The sequence below is a fragment of the Rhineura floridana genome, chromosome 1, assembly GCF_030035675.1.
Source record: "Rhineura floridana isolate rRhiFlo1 chromosome 1, rRhiFlo1.hap2, whole genome shotgun sequence".
NCBI lineage: Eukaryota > Metazoa > Chordata > Lepidosauria > Squamata > Rhineuridae > Rhineura > Rhineura floridana.
Window position 1 is genome coordinate 215047870 of NC_084480.1, and position 15462 is coordinate 215063331.

Below are 15462 nucleotides of genomic sequence, written 5' to 3' on the forward strand. Positions count from 1 at the left end.
CCAAATCTAAAATTCCACAGCTGAGAGCAACATAAGAACATACAAAAAGCCCTGCTGGATCAGGCCAAAGTCCCAGTGAGGATTGCATCCTGTTCTCAACATGGCCAGTCAGATGCCTATAAGACGCCTGCAAGCAGGACACGACGGCAACGGCAGATTTACGAAAAATCAAAACAAAACACCAGCCCCAAGAGTTAGCAAATTTTAGAACAAGATCCAACTTCACAATATTACAGTAACAATTCATCATAGTACCATGTCACTGAATATTTTATTGACGAGTAGAAGATTAAAGATTTTGCCATCTCTACAGCATATAAGCTTTTCTCTAATACACCTCTCTTTTTTCCTATATCTCATAACCATCAATAAGTGCCATTCCACACATCCCACGTCAGCAAACCTGGGTTTGTTGTTGAGAAGCACTCAACAGCCAACAGCCAACAGCCAACTGCAGCCAATCCTGAAGTTTGTTTCATCTGTATGTTCAGCTTTCAGTGTATACTTACAAAAAAATCTTGATAGACAACTAAAAAAAAATGTATGAAGCGGCCCAAGACCAACTAAAAGCAACTTAAACAAAAAAAAAACACAAATATCATTGGTGCATGCCTGAATAAGAAAGACACATTCAGAGGCATTCTTCACAGCCACTCCCAACAGCAGACCTCTGCTCACCTGGAGGGGTCCAACAGTTTGAACTATTTCCAGAGGCTATTTAGGACACTTCTATCTGAGCTGGCGAGGGCTATTAGCTGGGTAGCCCCTGGTTCAAATCTCATGTTAGTCATGGATGCACTTAGGCAAGTCACATCCTCAGTTTTCCAACTGTTATACAGCCACGAGAGTGACTGACTGCATGCCATAGTGAGCATGGATTTTTCGCATTCTGCTATGTTAAACTGAAAATACCACCATGCCATTCTGATGCTTCCCATAAAATCATTTGAAAACAAAACCTTACAAAACTTACAGTCCTGAACTCAGAAACATTTGCTTAACAACCCTCTGAATTTTCATGGCGATACACAAAACAGTCAGAGAGAATCGAGAGTTCAAAGTGTAAAAAGAGAGAGAAAAACACCTTTTGGACTTTTTTCTAACAGAGTTCTCATAATCTGTTGAAATTCATTAAAAATCAGCCATGTTCACAGAGTACCTGTAATTCTCTTACTGACTTTGCCCCATACTCTGACCTTCATTTTCTGCAGTTTAAAAGTTAAAAAAAAGGCCTGGCCGATTTTTAATTAATTTAAGACATTTTGGCTTGAACTCAATGATAATGTTGGGTATGCTCAGTAAGAACCAACTGTCAAGTGTTCTAAAAGCCAGACTCCCAGCTGCTGGGCTTGCCTAATCAAGGGGGCACACCCACATCAGACTTTGATTTCATGTGAGACAGTCATGGCTTTCCAAAGAATCCTGGGAAGTGTAGTTTGTGAAGGGGGCTGAGAGGAGACTCCTATTCCCTTGACAGAGCTCCAGTGGCCAAAGTCAGCTGCTCTGTTTGAAGCTCTGTGAGGGGAACAGGGCATCTCCTAGCAACTTTCAGCATATGTTACCAAATTCTTCCAAGCTACACAGGAAGTGGATTGGATTGTGAAAGACCAACCCAAATTGTGTTTGCATTTTGACAAATTTGTAGGGCAGTACTATATCTCAGAAAGGAGGTCAGGTCTCCTGCTCCCCTGGTGCATTAACTATAGCTGCCCAATTTCCCTGCTTTTTAAAGTTTGATAGAAATATCTGTTGGCTATAGGTACATTCTTAAACCGCAGGTTTTTTGCCTATTAGTGAATTATTGCAATAATAATACAACATCCTTGTAATCACTGAGATGATCTATGTGCAAAGCCTATCTTATAGCAAAGGCTTGTACAACCACTTGCCCTCTTGCCTATGGAAAATAGGAACTATCTCCAGGCGGCCAGACAGGAAGCTGCTTTAAAAAAAAAAGCTAGTTCTTTATTTTCTATTTAGGCCAAAAAGGACTAGTATAAGATCCTACTGTTCAAGAGGAGAACACTGCCACTCACACAGGACACAACATGTGTTACACACTTCCACTGCATTTGGAGCCCCTCTGAAAATCTGTTCAGGAGGTTCTCCTGACCTGCTGAAGCTAGCTTGGGCAGAGGGGAAGAAGAGAGCTATAGGCAGGGAGTGGAAAAATTGGTGACTCCTTACCCAACTCTGAGTGAGCACCACCTAACACAACAGGATTTTGGATCCAAGCTATTATGTACAGGAAGTGCAGACTAGAAAGAATTTTTATAGCCTAGTGATTCCAGGCTGTCCATGGAGGCTCAGATTTCGGCAGTGAGCCGGGCAGCCTGGTACCAACTACACCTCATACGCAGGCTGCAACCCTACCTCCCTGTTCATCAGCTCCCACTGGTAGTACATGCCCTGGTCACCTCTCGATTAGACTACTGCAATGCGCTCTACGTGGGGTTACCCTTGAAAACGGTCCGGAAACTTCAACTGGTACAGAATGCGGCGGCTCGTTTACTTACAAACAGCCATCGCCGTGATCATATTACACCAGTATTATTTAGATTATTATAGTCTAGATTATTTTTTTTGTAATACTGAATGTTTGCTAAATTGTTTGTTTTTGTCCTTTTTGAATGCATTGGTTGTTTTGTAAACTGACTTCTTTCCCCTACTTCAATGTTTTGTATTTTGATATTTTGAATGTTTGTTGTAAGCCACTTTGAGCACAGCTCACTGTGGAAAGGCGGCGTATAAATAAACTCAATCAATCAATCAATCAATCAGGATTTAATCTACACTGGCTTCCAGTAGTTTTCCGGGCCCAATTCAAGGTGTTGGTGTTAACCTTTAAATCCCTATATGGTTTTGGCCCGGTTTATCTGAAGGAGCACCTCCAGCGTCACCAACTATGCCGCCCGACAAGATCCGCCACGCAGGGCCTTCTCTCAATCCCACCAACAAAAGTAGTTAGGTTGGTGGGGACTAGAGAGAGGGCTTTTTCGGTGGCGGCCCCCACTCTCTGGAATTCCCTCCCGTTCAATCTTCGACATGCCCCTTCCCTGGATACCTTCCGCCGAGCATTAAAAACTTGGCTGTTTGGTCAGGCCTTTGAGACTATCAGGATGGGCTAATGATATACTCAATCCCCGCTGCTATGTATTACAATTGCTGCTATTCTGTCACTGATGATTATTTGTATTTTATTGTATTTATTGTATTTACTGTATTTTGTATTTTATTGAATTTAGTATGTACGCCGCCTAGAGTGGCTTCGGCCAGATAGGCGGCCTAAAAATTAAATTATTATTATTATTAGTAAGTTTGTAGATTTATTTGCAAGGCACTGGCACTATATAGAATACACAGGACTTCTATGTTAAAGTTGTAATTAACTCTTGATTCTTTGCCACATTTTTGGGTTACATGTGCTGAAACAGGTCCTTTTTCTGGGTTTTTTAATGTATTATTGGAGTCAAATTGGTAAGAAAACAAAACAAAAAAAACCTATCATCCAAATCCATCCATCTATCTATACACATAAATGCAATTATGGGCTTAAAGAAAAGACCTGTGTACAGTACTAATTACAGCATAAATGTTTTTTTGTTAACTTGGATTTTATGGCTTTTTAGAATTTAGCTGGGCAGGTTTGGGATGCCATTAACTGCAATAGTGTTAAGATAGTAAAAGTAAGAAACTGCATCAAGATAATCCCTGTAAGTGGATTTACTTACAAGGTATGCAGCCTCATGAGAGCAACAATACAGGTATGCAGCCTCATGAGAGCAACAATACAGAAGAGCAAAGAGAAAAACTTGAGGCTTACTTACCAAATGCAATCAGCACCAGTGTGTAAGTAGTCAATATATGGAAGGTGATTTTGGTCTCGAGACCAGCATGAGGTAGAAAAGACCATGCCAATATTTAGCCAAGGAACTGTCACTCCTAAAGCAGTAAGTTTAGATTAAAAACAAAACACTATTAATGAAATATACCTTCAGTTAAAAAAAGAGAGAAGATAATTTTTTAAAACTTATGTTGAAAACCATACATGTCATTTGGGTTGACACTTGAACATTTAAAACTTTTCCAGAAATAAGAATGACATCTTTAACAAAAAATAGTATGTCTTGAATCTGATGGTTAGATACATTTCTTCACCCTTGCTTCTGTTCTTTCACTGTCCAGTGTGTTGTTAAATCACTGCACGCTGCTTCATAAATGAATATGAATTCTGCTCTCTGCAAACACTGTGGGTGCACATGTGTGTAAACATGAGCATGCACTAAATACTATCTGGACAGGGATAACCTGGCTACAGTAATCTACGCTCTGACAACCTCAAGGTTGGATTATTACAATGCGCTTTACATGGGACTGCCTTTGGAAATGGTTCGGAAGTTTCAATTAGTGGAGAATACAGCTGCCCAACTGTTGACAGGTTTGAGGCAAACAGATCACAGAACACCAATTCTGTTTGAATTACACTGGCTGCCTCCAAGCCCATGCTGGTTTTAACCAATAAAGCTCTTTACAGCTCAGGATTCCAATACTGTATCTTCTGGAATGCATCTCCTGATATGAACCTACCTTGACCCTTAGAACTTCTTTTGAGGCCCCTCTCCAGGTCCCCTCTCTGAGGGAAGCTCAGAAGGTAGTGACAAGGGAGAGGGCCTTTTCAGTTATGGCTTCTCATCTGTGGAATGTGCTCCCCAGTGAGGTTAACCTGGCACCTTTGCTGATATCTTTTTCTGGCACCAAGTAAAGACATATCTTTTTTCCCAGGCTTTTGGTAGACTAAGACTCTTGATAGACAGATGATACTGTTTGTGATTAGTGTGTTGACAAAGCTTCCTGTGGCTGTATGGGGGTTGTTATCGTTCTGTTTTTATTATACAATATATTTATTTGTATTTCTAACAGTGTTGTAAGTCGCTTGGAGACCTTCAGGTAACAAATGACTAACAAATCTAATAAATCATCATCATTTCTATTCATAGATGTTTATAAAAATGCTTCAAAATCCTGCAAAACCTTTTTTTTTACAGGTTTTGATTATAGTGGGACAAAAGAAATGAGTGAGCAACATCAGCTCTATCATACTACATTCAACTCTGCAATTATTTAATTCCACCGGCAATTGTCAAGTAGAAATCACTGAAGACCCTTCTTGAAGAACCACAGAAAATTCTGCACATTTATTGGCAGAGCACTGCTCCCTGGAGACTCCAAATAATGAAGTTACACATTCTGATTGTTCACCACATTGACACTAAACATTAGCATGAGTGTACTGAATAATGATGAACAAACATACTACAACTGGGAGAAGTACATGTCCTGAAGTACATAGTCTGGAATAAACACTTACCCTCTGCCTCATTCTTACCTTCATTTCTTTCTTTGTTTTTGGTAATATAAGAGGCAGAGCTTAACTGTTACATTTTGCTTGTTAACATACAAAATGCACCTTCTTAGCCTCTCTAGGAAAAAGTGTGTCCATCTGTGCTGAACAGATTGAAGGGTCAATGGGCAGCAGGGGCACAAACAAGACTATTAATACCGCCTTGGTGTGAAGCTTACTGAATATTAATTCATTTTTAAACAGCAGGTATAGATGCCCGGCTCCAGGGAAGTGGCAAAAACATGATTTATTCAACACTCTGTATGAATTCCACAATGGAGGATGTCTGTTAAACCTGGAGAAAATAAATTGTCTTACCAGGCACAGCACCAAGATGTCGCAGGATGGATCCCGTGTTATTAGGAAGGACTGTTAGGTTCCACCCATGCCTGTTTAAATTAAGTGATACAGATTGTGATGAGCAAACATTAAATACAAAACTAGTTACTGTTTTATTTACCTTATTTGCCAGGGATTTTGTACTGGTGGGCAGAGCTACAGCCAAAGGAGGCGTACAGTACCCTCTGGAATTTTCCAGGCCCCTTCCCCACATTTCCAGATTTTATTTGTCCATTTAAAAAGTAAATTTGTAGCCCTTTCCTTTATGCTGACAAATGTGCAAGCAGGATTCTACATATAGTTGCCAATAAGCCTGCTCGTAACCTTCCAGTGTTCTGGCTAATCTTGCAAAGGCACTAGTATTAGTGACAAGAACTTGGGACTTCTTGTTTAAATTTACTGATTTTTAAAAAATTAACATTGAATAAACTGGAATTGTGAAAACATAAGGCTACTTCTACTTAATTTTTTTTGCTCCTTCACAAAGATAGATGATGCTCTGGTTTCAGCTAGGTGAGTTGCAAAAGCAAACAAAGAAAAAAATGGTAATTCAGTGGCTAGGAGAGTTGCTGGATCCCAATCTGATGGGATCTCTAGCATCTTGATAATTATGTGGGAAGATGTTTGGCAGGGACTGTTGACCACCTCTTCATAAGGTCACAGCTGACACATTTTAGAAGCTACTGTGTGGTTCCTAGCCATCTGTTTCCATTCAAACTAAGTTATAGTTAAGTCATTAAACACATACTCCTTAGCTCACTCATTTAGGAACAGACAAGGTGAAGGGAGAGTTACATGCATTTGGGTACTCAGAATAAAGAAGGGACCATGTGAGGTCAAAAAAGACCTTGCTCACCATGTAAGAAGTTGTATCATTCATACAGACTACTAAAAAATTTTCACAGAAACAAGTGTGCGGGGAAATATTAGTGCTCTGGCTCCTTTTATAAAGGAGCAACAACATGGAATCAGATTGAAAAGTTAAGGGAGGAACAACAGACTCCTGTAGCAATTGCCCACACCTCCTTAAGAAGGTGTCCTCATACCTTGGAACTTGCAGATCTGAAGAAATCTAAAATGCAAAATGTGTAACCATAGTGCATGAATGCCCTCTGAATGATTTTAGAAGATACAGGGTGTGTGTCTAACTTGGGGGCAAAAAAGGTAAGGAGGGAAAAAACCTCTTCTGGAGGCACTTTAAATATATGAACAGCATAAACAGGAAAAGGGATTGTAAGTGCAAAATATAATAAAATATAACATACTCTTGTAACCTCATACTAAATGAATAAAAGTTAGTTATACTTTGTAAAAAAGACTAGAGAAACTTAAACTGTATTAACGTATATATCAATAAAAATGCATATAGCAAAACCAAATTAAAAAGACTTTCTACCAATGAGACAACCCCTAAAAACTGAAAATGGTCAAAAAACATGATTAGGAATGTTCAAAATACTTGTTTGGCAGTTTTCAATGAAATATTGTGTCCATGCTAGCCCTTTTTCTAAATGTGTTGTTGTTATGTATAGTGACCCCAAAGAAGGAATTTTCTAAAATGTCTCATGACTGGAATATTCCATAATTCTAGCACATGGAGCCCCCCCTTTTTTTTTTTGGCCTGTTGGTGATGCTGTTCCTGTTCTGTGGTTGCTGGTTTTTTCTTCTAACTTGGGGGTGGGGGAGGGAGGCAGTAATGGAAAGCACAAACAGTAAACATAAATCCACATGAACCAACATTATACCAGGTAATGTTGATAAAACCTGCACCTTCATAAACCAATTAGGTGCCACTGTTCTATTGACCAAAGCAGATGTAATCTTCCCCCCAGAACTCCTCTTACCTTGAAAACGGTTCTGATTTTCCCACAGGAAAGCCACTCCCATGAGTGTTGGTATCCACTTTCCCACAGTGCACTGCTACATGGCAATCCTTCTGTTCCACTAACCTCCAGTACTCTTGCTATAGCAAAAGGAAGTTTTAATATTAAGATTAGAGGAGTACAGTATCTCAAACTTTCCCCCAATCATTTCTTTGACTTTAATCCACGCAAGTTTCCTTTCTTTAGAAATTGGGCATCCAATATTTCAAAATGCACCAATAAATTAATTTAGCAAAACCTGTAAAAAGAACACAACAGTTCATTTCTCATTCATCTAGCTTTTCTGATAATTAATAATTTCTTAGTTGGCAATGATATTATTACTAGGTTCTTAAAAGTGTCAATTCTTGCTGGTATTACTAGATATATAGAAGAACATGGCTTGTTGAGGAAAAATCAGAGTGGCTTTTGCAAAGAGAAGGGCAACCTCAACAATCAGAATTTGCTCACTTCTTATGAAAACTAGCCCTTTGTTCGGAATGCTTTCCTTGGTCACACACATGAACCAGGCCATCCTAGATAACAGACTCTGGTTCAGCAGCAACTGCTCATAATATATCCTTAGCACAAGTTATGTCAGTTGACACAAAGATATATTATGAACAATTGTCTCTTAGGAGGAGCACTTATCCTCAGAATGGATTGAGCTGCTAAATATAAGCTTCCTTATAAAGCATTTCACAATACCTTTTAAGATCTGCCTTCCTATTTGCTTTTTCTTGCTGCCCTTCTTTTCTTCCATGACCACAGCAGTATTCTCCGCTACCCCCCCCCCGCCAGCTGCTGTAATCATAGGAATCACTACAGGGTAGGTTGCCCTCTTAACTGCTAAGGTCACATTTTACATTACCCTGGTAAATGCATATTTGTGGATGGCTGAGATCTCTCATGTGTAGAAAAAACAGCTTCTGGTAGCCAGATTAAAGACCTGCTCTAATTTTAGTGAATCCCTCACCTCTATTTCAGCTGCTGTAGGCTCTTTGTTGAAGCACATGTTCATGATGTTTCTTGCTGTTCGGTAAAAGGTTGTTAAAGAAACAGACCTTCCCTGTGAACCAAAGCAAAAAGGGGAGATACTGTAATTGTTATTTTCCTAAATTTTCCAATAATAACAATAACAACAATAATAATAACAACAATAACAATAATAATGGCTGGGAAAAGAGGTCCATCGCAGCACAGGGTTCTTATGCCAACAGTGTTCCACATAGCAATTTGTCTCATCTGTTGAATGGAAGCTGGTGGAATGTGTGAGCTGTGTATAGATTCTCTGTGACTTGTGGAGATTGAGTGCATGACTGTTCCACAGATGTGGATGAGGAGAAATTCATTTGGTTCACATCTTAATGTAAACCTGTCTAATTCGTACTTCTTGAGCTAATGCATAAACTGAACACAGACATTCTTTGACATTCACACTTCTCATTGCAATGCAGTTCTCCAATCCAAAAATAAGTACAAAAATTATTAGGGGAAAGCAGACACAAAAATGCATTACATAATTATGTATGTATAAACATATTAGGTAAAATTGTAAACAAAAATGCATGTATTAGGAGAAATGCACTTTTTTGGTGGACTTTTTAAAAAAACAAACTGATGTAGAAACAGCAAACTAAACTTAAGATTAGAAAAACTAGAAACTGAAGTTGAAAAATTTATCCATCCCTAACTACAGACTCCAACAGTAAACATACTGTACATGGGCTTGCTCTGATACATTTTGTTCTACTTTCATGCTACCTGAGAAAAATGCCTCCAAGTGCAGACTATTGCCTAAGGATGGAAGAGACATCATAATGGCTCATTTCAAGGATGTTTTTGAGATGATCAGCACCTGAGATCTCAATATACTTATTTTAAAATAAGTAATGATAGTCTTGCTCATATGTATTGGCAGGTCAGTTGTAGGAAACAAATGCAGACATGTTAGAAAACTAGATGATTTTCAAATTGTGTAAGGTAACGCTCCCACAAAAGGCCAACCCCAGAGGTCCAAAATAAAAAAAAACAATCAAAATAGTAGATTCAGTGTTTAGCAACAGGCAGTTATCATAATAAAATATCAATATTCCCATCAGAAACTTAAAAAACCACGCAAGCAACAAAGAACTATGACAAAACATTTCCAGTTCATAAACTGAAAAACATCAAGATAGCTGTGTCTCCCCCCTCCCCTTCTTTAGGCTGATATTGCAAACTTTGCTACTAACTGGATTTCATGGCCAAGCAAAGGAAGTCTGGGTACAGTGGGGGTCACCAACCCAGTACCTGTGGACGCCATGGCCCCTTCACTGCTGTCCTCAGCAAGAGCCAACAGGTTCTGAGCTTTCTTTTTTAAAAAAGCAAGTCTCTAGCCCACCTAGAAGGAAAGTTATGAAGCAAAATATTCAGGTACTCTTCTGGGCAATTTATGTCAAATGAGCCAATCTGGCTGCTCCTGCCTGTAAGTCATTTTAGCCAATGAGTGAAGTCAGAGCTGTGATTGATAAACGAGCTCTTTGGACACCAGGCGACAGGTATCTTTAAGATCCTAAGAAGCTGCAGTTTTCCCCTCCTATTTAGTGCACTTTCCCTGCTCCTGACTGATTTTCTAGTAGACCTTGGAATCTCTGTACTCTGACCCCCTTTTTTTCCCTAGCAACCAGGATGCATCTTTCATGTGTGGGTTCATCAGACATCAGGTACTCCTAGAAATTCTTTTCTGAAAATATTACTACACAGTACGTGTTAAAGAATCCCCAGTGCCCAAATGGAAATGACAAAATGCGAAAACTTTGCTAAGAGGCTTAGGCATGTCTGTGCAAGAACTGATGTCCAGGCACTCATTAACACTCATTGTATTGTTAACCTGCAGTACAACAGTATGTCACTTTGTGTTTAATGGGGAAACTCCCAGGTAAGTGGGTTTAAGGAGGCAGCCTAGACTTTGGCTTAGACCAGCAGGACATTGCTGACTTTCCATGGTAAGCATGAGGATGTCCGGAGGGAAGGGAAGAGGAGAGAGCACAGCCAGTGCCAGAGGGCACCCAGGTTGGGCCCTGGATGATGGTCCCTGCAGCAAAGAGGGGCCCTGTAGTACTCCCATTCCACAATCCACAGCAGCATCAGCTCCTGACATTGCCATGGATCGCAGAGGGAGCTCCCAGACACCCCCCCAATACAGTCAGCATGGGCTTCAATAAGCCTGCACGCAAGCCCCACCAACCTCTCCCATCCCTGTAAATGATGTGTGCGCATGCCTGCCATCAACCAAGATGGTGACGGGATTTCCTAAGGGGCTGATGCCCCTGCTGCCATTTTAGTTGATGGCAGGTATGTGTGCATAGCACGCACATCATTCACAGGTACAGGAGAGGTAGGTAGGACATGTGGGTGGGCTTATTAGCCTCACACAGCCTGTATGGAGGTTGGGCTAGGGCGTCATGGGCCCGGGCCAGGCTGGTGCCCAAGGGGCCAGTCATGCCTGGCCCTAGCCCTGGGAGAGAGGCAGCAATGATTGTACTCTCTCTAATTTTATGTTATGCCATGCCCCCATAGCTGCCATTTTGTGACTGGCACTGTAAGAATCTCGCAAAATTCGAAATGTGCTCCTGGTACAAAAAGGTTGGCAACCCCTGGGATACAGTCATCATGTATGGCTTTCAACTCAGTAATCGGAGTAACAATTGCACTCTGATGGTAAGCTTTAAAATTTGCAGTCTCACAAACAGTACTCTGTTGATTAAGTTTTAAAACAGACAAACGGAACCTAGGTATTTACCTTTAAATTCATCTTCATTTGCTTTGCAACTATGAAGACCAGTATTTTTTATTTTGATTATTACACATTTTCCCAAGATTCTAAAATGTACAGACCAAATCAAGGTGTGTTCAGTTGCAATACACCTGATTTTCAACTCCTGGCTGGATCCTGGCCCTCACCTTGTTAATGGTATATGCCATGGATGGAAAAGTATGCTTTGTGTGGGTTCATGAGGAACCAAAGGTTTTAAGTTAATTAGTTCAAACAACAGAGTCGACAAGGCTCAACATTTTTCTACTTCCTTCTTAAGGAAATATAAACAGAACAAAAACAGATACTACCATATGTTTTTCCCTGGTCAACATCTTAGCTTGGCCTACTGACTACACAAAAGTGTAGAACTGCCCCATTTTAAAAAATAAAAGGAACACAAAGTAATTAAGCTTTTACAAGCGCTCATCACGGGAGGAGGGCTAAGACACTCTTAAATGTCAAAGCTGCATGCTCATAAATAATATGAGCAATTTCCTTCATCTTTTACTGCCCATATGAACCATTTATTGCAGTAGTCGAACAAAACAATCCTTCAAAAGTGCTGTCCAACAGCCATCAAACTTGTGTCAGTAATTCAGAGTTTACAAAGACTGCTAACAAACAGAGAAACATTTGTCTAGATTTAAGCACTTGCCTGTTTTTCATTTTGCCAAATAAATAAAAGCAGAAATTACTATCAAAAATTGTTTACTTTCAGAGACAGATGGCAACCCTATCTCGGGACAGAAGACTTAAAACATTTTTTTAAAAATTAGCCATAATTGATCTGATTTATTAGTTCTTAGATTTTCCTTTGGGCATAAAGCATCCTCCACAGAAAGCTCTCTCCCATGTTCCAGCCTGAAATTGCATTCCTAAAGTTTTGAAGGCATTTTTCTCACTTAGATTTTACCCAATTGGTAGAAAACACATACTTTTTTAAAAAATGAAAAAGTGAAAGAGATTTGCAATAGTCATCATTTCATTACAAAATGCTTAGTTTGCTCCTTAATTCAAAACATTTGCATACTTAATTATAGAATTCCCCAAATAAGAACCAAACACCTGGCCCAGTTCACATGTACTGGAAAGCCATGGTAAGAAACCATGGCTTACCATGAACAAGCAGTGTACTAGTGCATGCTGCAGAATTAATCCCATTATACTCCAACCTGCCTGGAACTAAGGGAAAACAAAGCACAGGTTTTGCTTAAGTGTTTCACAAAAATCAGTGCTCATGGTTTGTTTCTCTCTAAACCAAGGATGAAAGCCAAGGTTTGTTTGGAGAGAAACAAACCATGAACACTGATTTGGATATAACACAAAGCAAAGGATGTGGTTTGTTTCCTGCCGGCTCCAGGCAGGGTGGAGAGGAGTAATTCTGTATGCAGTAGTACTGTTTGTTCATGGTTTGTTTCTTATTGCACCTTACTGTTAGGTGTGAACAGGGAATTATCGGACAACTTCCTCTAAATAACTCAGTAACTGGCAGCCCCTGGGCCAAATCTGGCCCCTTGAAGGTGATGTTTGACCCCCCTATACCAACTATAATCCAGAGGCAGTGCATGAATCTTATGCATGGCTACTCAAAAGTTTAATGAGGCTTACTTCCAGGAAAATGTACAAAATGTACAAAGGATTTCAGCCTTAGTTGCCTTAGCAGAAGAGGACAAACTACAGAAGTTTGAACAGAAATAATTTGATTGGGCAGATTCTCTTTTACCTCCAGCAGAAGTGAAACTAAAGTCTAAAGTGAACTAAAAAGTCTTAATTCAATTTCTTTAAAAAAGTAACTAGCCTCAATTAGACATACAAGAGAACTGAAGAGATTTGTATGAACAGTTCCACTGGTGAGGCAGAAACAGGTTTCACAGATTAAACAGAATTGTATCGAACTAGGTTCCACTCAAAGTAGTTCCACTGAAATTAATGGGAATAAGTTAGTCAGGTCCATTAATTGCAATGGTCTACTCTGAGCAGAACTTAGATGGTGACAACCCATAAAGTTTACTAAATATGTACAAAGAAGATAAAAAGGGTCATGCTCATTGCATTCATTCTTAAAAATACTTCCATGTTGCAATGTTTTCTAGACTCAGGAATACTCTTGCAACATCCCACAGTATAATAAAAAGTGCTTATATGAAATGATAACAGAAGATCCTGGAAGAGAAAGCATATGGGCTGTGATTTAGTCAAGTGGGCTGAATTGAAACCATTGCTCAATCAATCCACACACTCTTCCCCAGGAAAATGTAGTTCACAGAATCATAGAATCGTAGAGTTGGAAAGGGCCTATAAGGCCATCAAGTCCACTCCCCTGCTCAATGCAGGAATCCAAATTAAAGCATACTTGACAAGTGGCTGTCCAGCTGCCTCTTGAAGGCCTCCAGTATTGGACAGCCCACCACTTCCCTAGGAAATTGGTTCCATTGTTGTGCCACTCTGTCAGTTAGGAAGCTTTTCCTGATGTTCAGTCAAAATCTGGCTTCCTGCAACTTGAGCCCATTATTCCATGTCCTGCACTCTGGAATGCTTGAGAAGAGATCCTGGCCCTCCTCTGTGTGGCAACCTTTCAAGTACTTGATGAGTGCTATCATATCTCCCCTCAGTCTTCTCTTCTCAAGACTAAACATGTCCATTATTTTCAATCTCTTCCCACAGGGCTTTGTTTATAGTCCCCTGATCATCCTTGCCCTCCTCTGAACCTGTTCCAGTTTGTCTGCATTCTTCTTAAAGTGTGATGCCTCAAATTGGATGCAGTATTTTCTTTTTCCTCAATGTAGAACTTTGCATTTATTCCTGTTAAATTTCATTCTATTGTTTTCAGCCCAATGCTCCAGCCTATCAAGATCCCTTTGAATTTTGTTTCTGTCTTCCAGGGTATTAGCGATCCTTCCCAATTTTGTATCATCTGCAAATTTGATAAGCATTCCCTACACCTCCTCATCCAAGTCATCAATTAGCTGCCAGTCACAATTACTGTCAAGTCTCCTTGAAGGTGATTTTATAATCTATTAAGAGATAGGTTTGTTATATATTATAGATTTATAGCTGAATTATAGCGATTTGAAATTACTGGACTTAGTAGATTTGATGAGTTGGATTAATTGGCATGTTTATTTAGAAAAAAAATTGATTGACATGTATCTCAAGGATTGGAAACTTCTCTTTGACTTTTTGTGGAAGATTAAAATGATATGATGTTAATGAGATTTGAAACCAACTAAGATAACCGCTGGAGGAAGGTGATTTTATAATCTATTAAGAGATAGGTTTGTTATATATTATAGATTTATAGCTGAACTATGACAAATCGGAAGTCAATATTCTTTCTTTTATATATATATATATATTTCTTTTTGTATTGTACTAGTTACTGATTTGTGTTGTTTTCTTTTTGTATTGTTTTGGTTCTGAAAATTGGAATAAAAATTAATTGGAAAAAAAAAACAATTACTGTCAAGTCTCAGATCACGGGGGTGATGGCCTCCAATGACACAGCCAACTTCTAGGATTGAACCATAGGATTGTATGGTGTCAGGAGCAAGGTTTTCATAAGAACAACAGGGCAATTAGTTTCACAGATAAATATATTATGACAAGAGCTATCAAATGAAGTTTAAATAATGAATATATTCCAAGCTGCAATTGAGTGTACATTTTAACCCAGTATTTAGGAAAAGTTAATAAAACTAAGTCATGAGTGCGAGTGGGGTCAGTGGTGAGGAGATGGATTCTCCTGGGCTCTGAACTCTTTTGTTTTGTAACTAAACAACTTGCTATTGCAAGCCCAAGAAAACACACTGAGTTGATCATAGCTGGGTGAATATATGAGCCAGTGTGGTGTAGTGGCTAGTGTGTGGCATTTGGATGTGTAAAAGCCAAACTCATTCCCCACGCAGGCATGAAACATGATGGGTGGCCCTGCGCAAGCCACAGTCTTGCAGGCTAACCTCTCTCACAGGGTGAGAAGCTATAATAAGTTAACCCTGTGTACACTTTACTCAGGCGGCTGAAGAAGGAGGAGGGCAGAAATACAAATGTGATTAAAATAGATA

At 39.5% G+C, this 15462-nt stretch overlaps 1 protein-coding gene across 1 annotated transcript in view; it reads right to left on the reverse strand.

The window, feature by feature from the left end:
• Window positions 1–15462, reverse strand: part of JARID2 (jumonji and AT-rich interaction domain containing 2) — a 331782-nt gene that overhangs the window by 12388 nt on the left and 303932 nt on the right. The window contains exons 9-12 of the mRNA XM_061592694.1: window positions 8579–8671; window positions 7585–7703; window positions 5720–5790; window positions 3828–3942 (exon numbers count right to left, since the gene is read on the reverse strand). Of these exons, the coding sequence (XP_061448678.1) occupies window positions 3828–3942; window positions 5720–5790; window positions 7585–7703; window positions 8579–8671 (398 nt within the window). The remainder of the gene's footprint in view (window positions 1–3827; window positions 3943–5719; window positions 5791–7584; window positions 7704–8578; window positions 8672–15462) is intronic.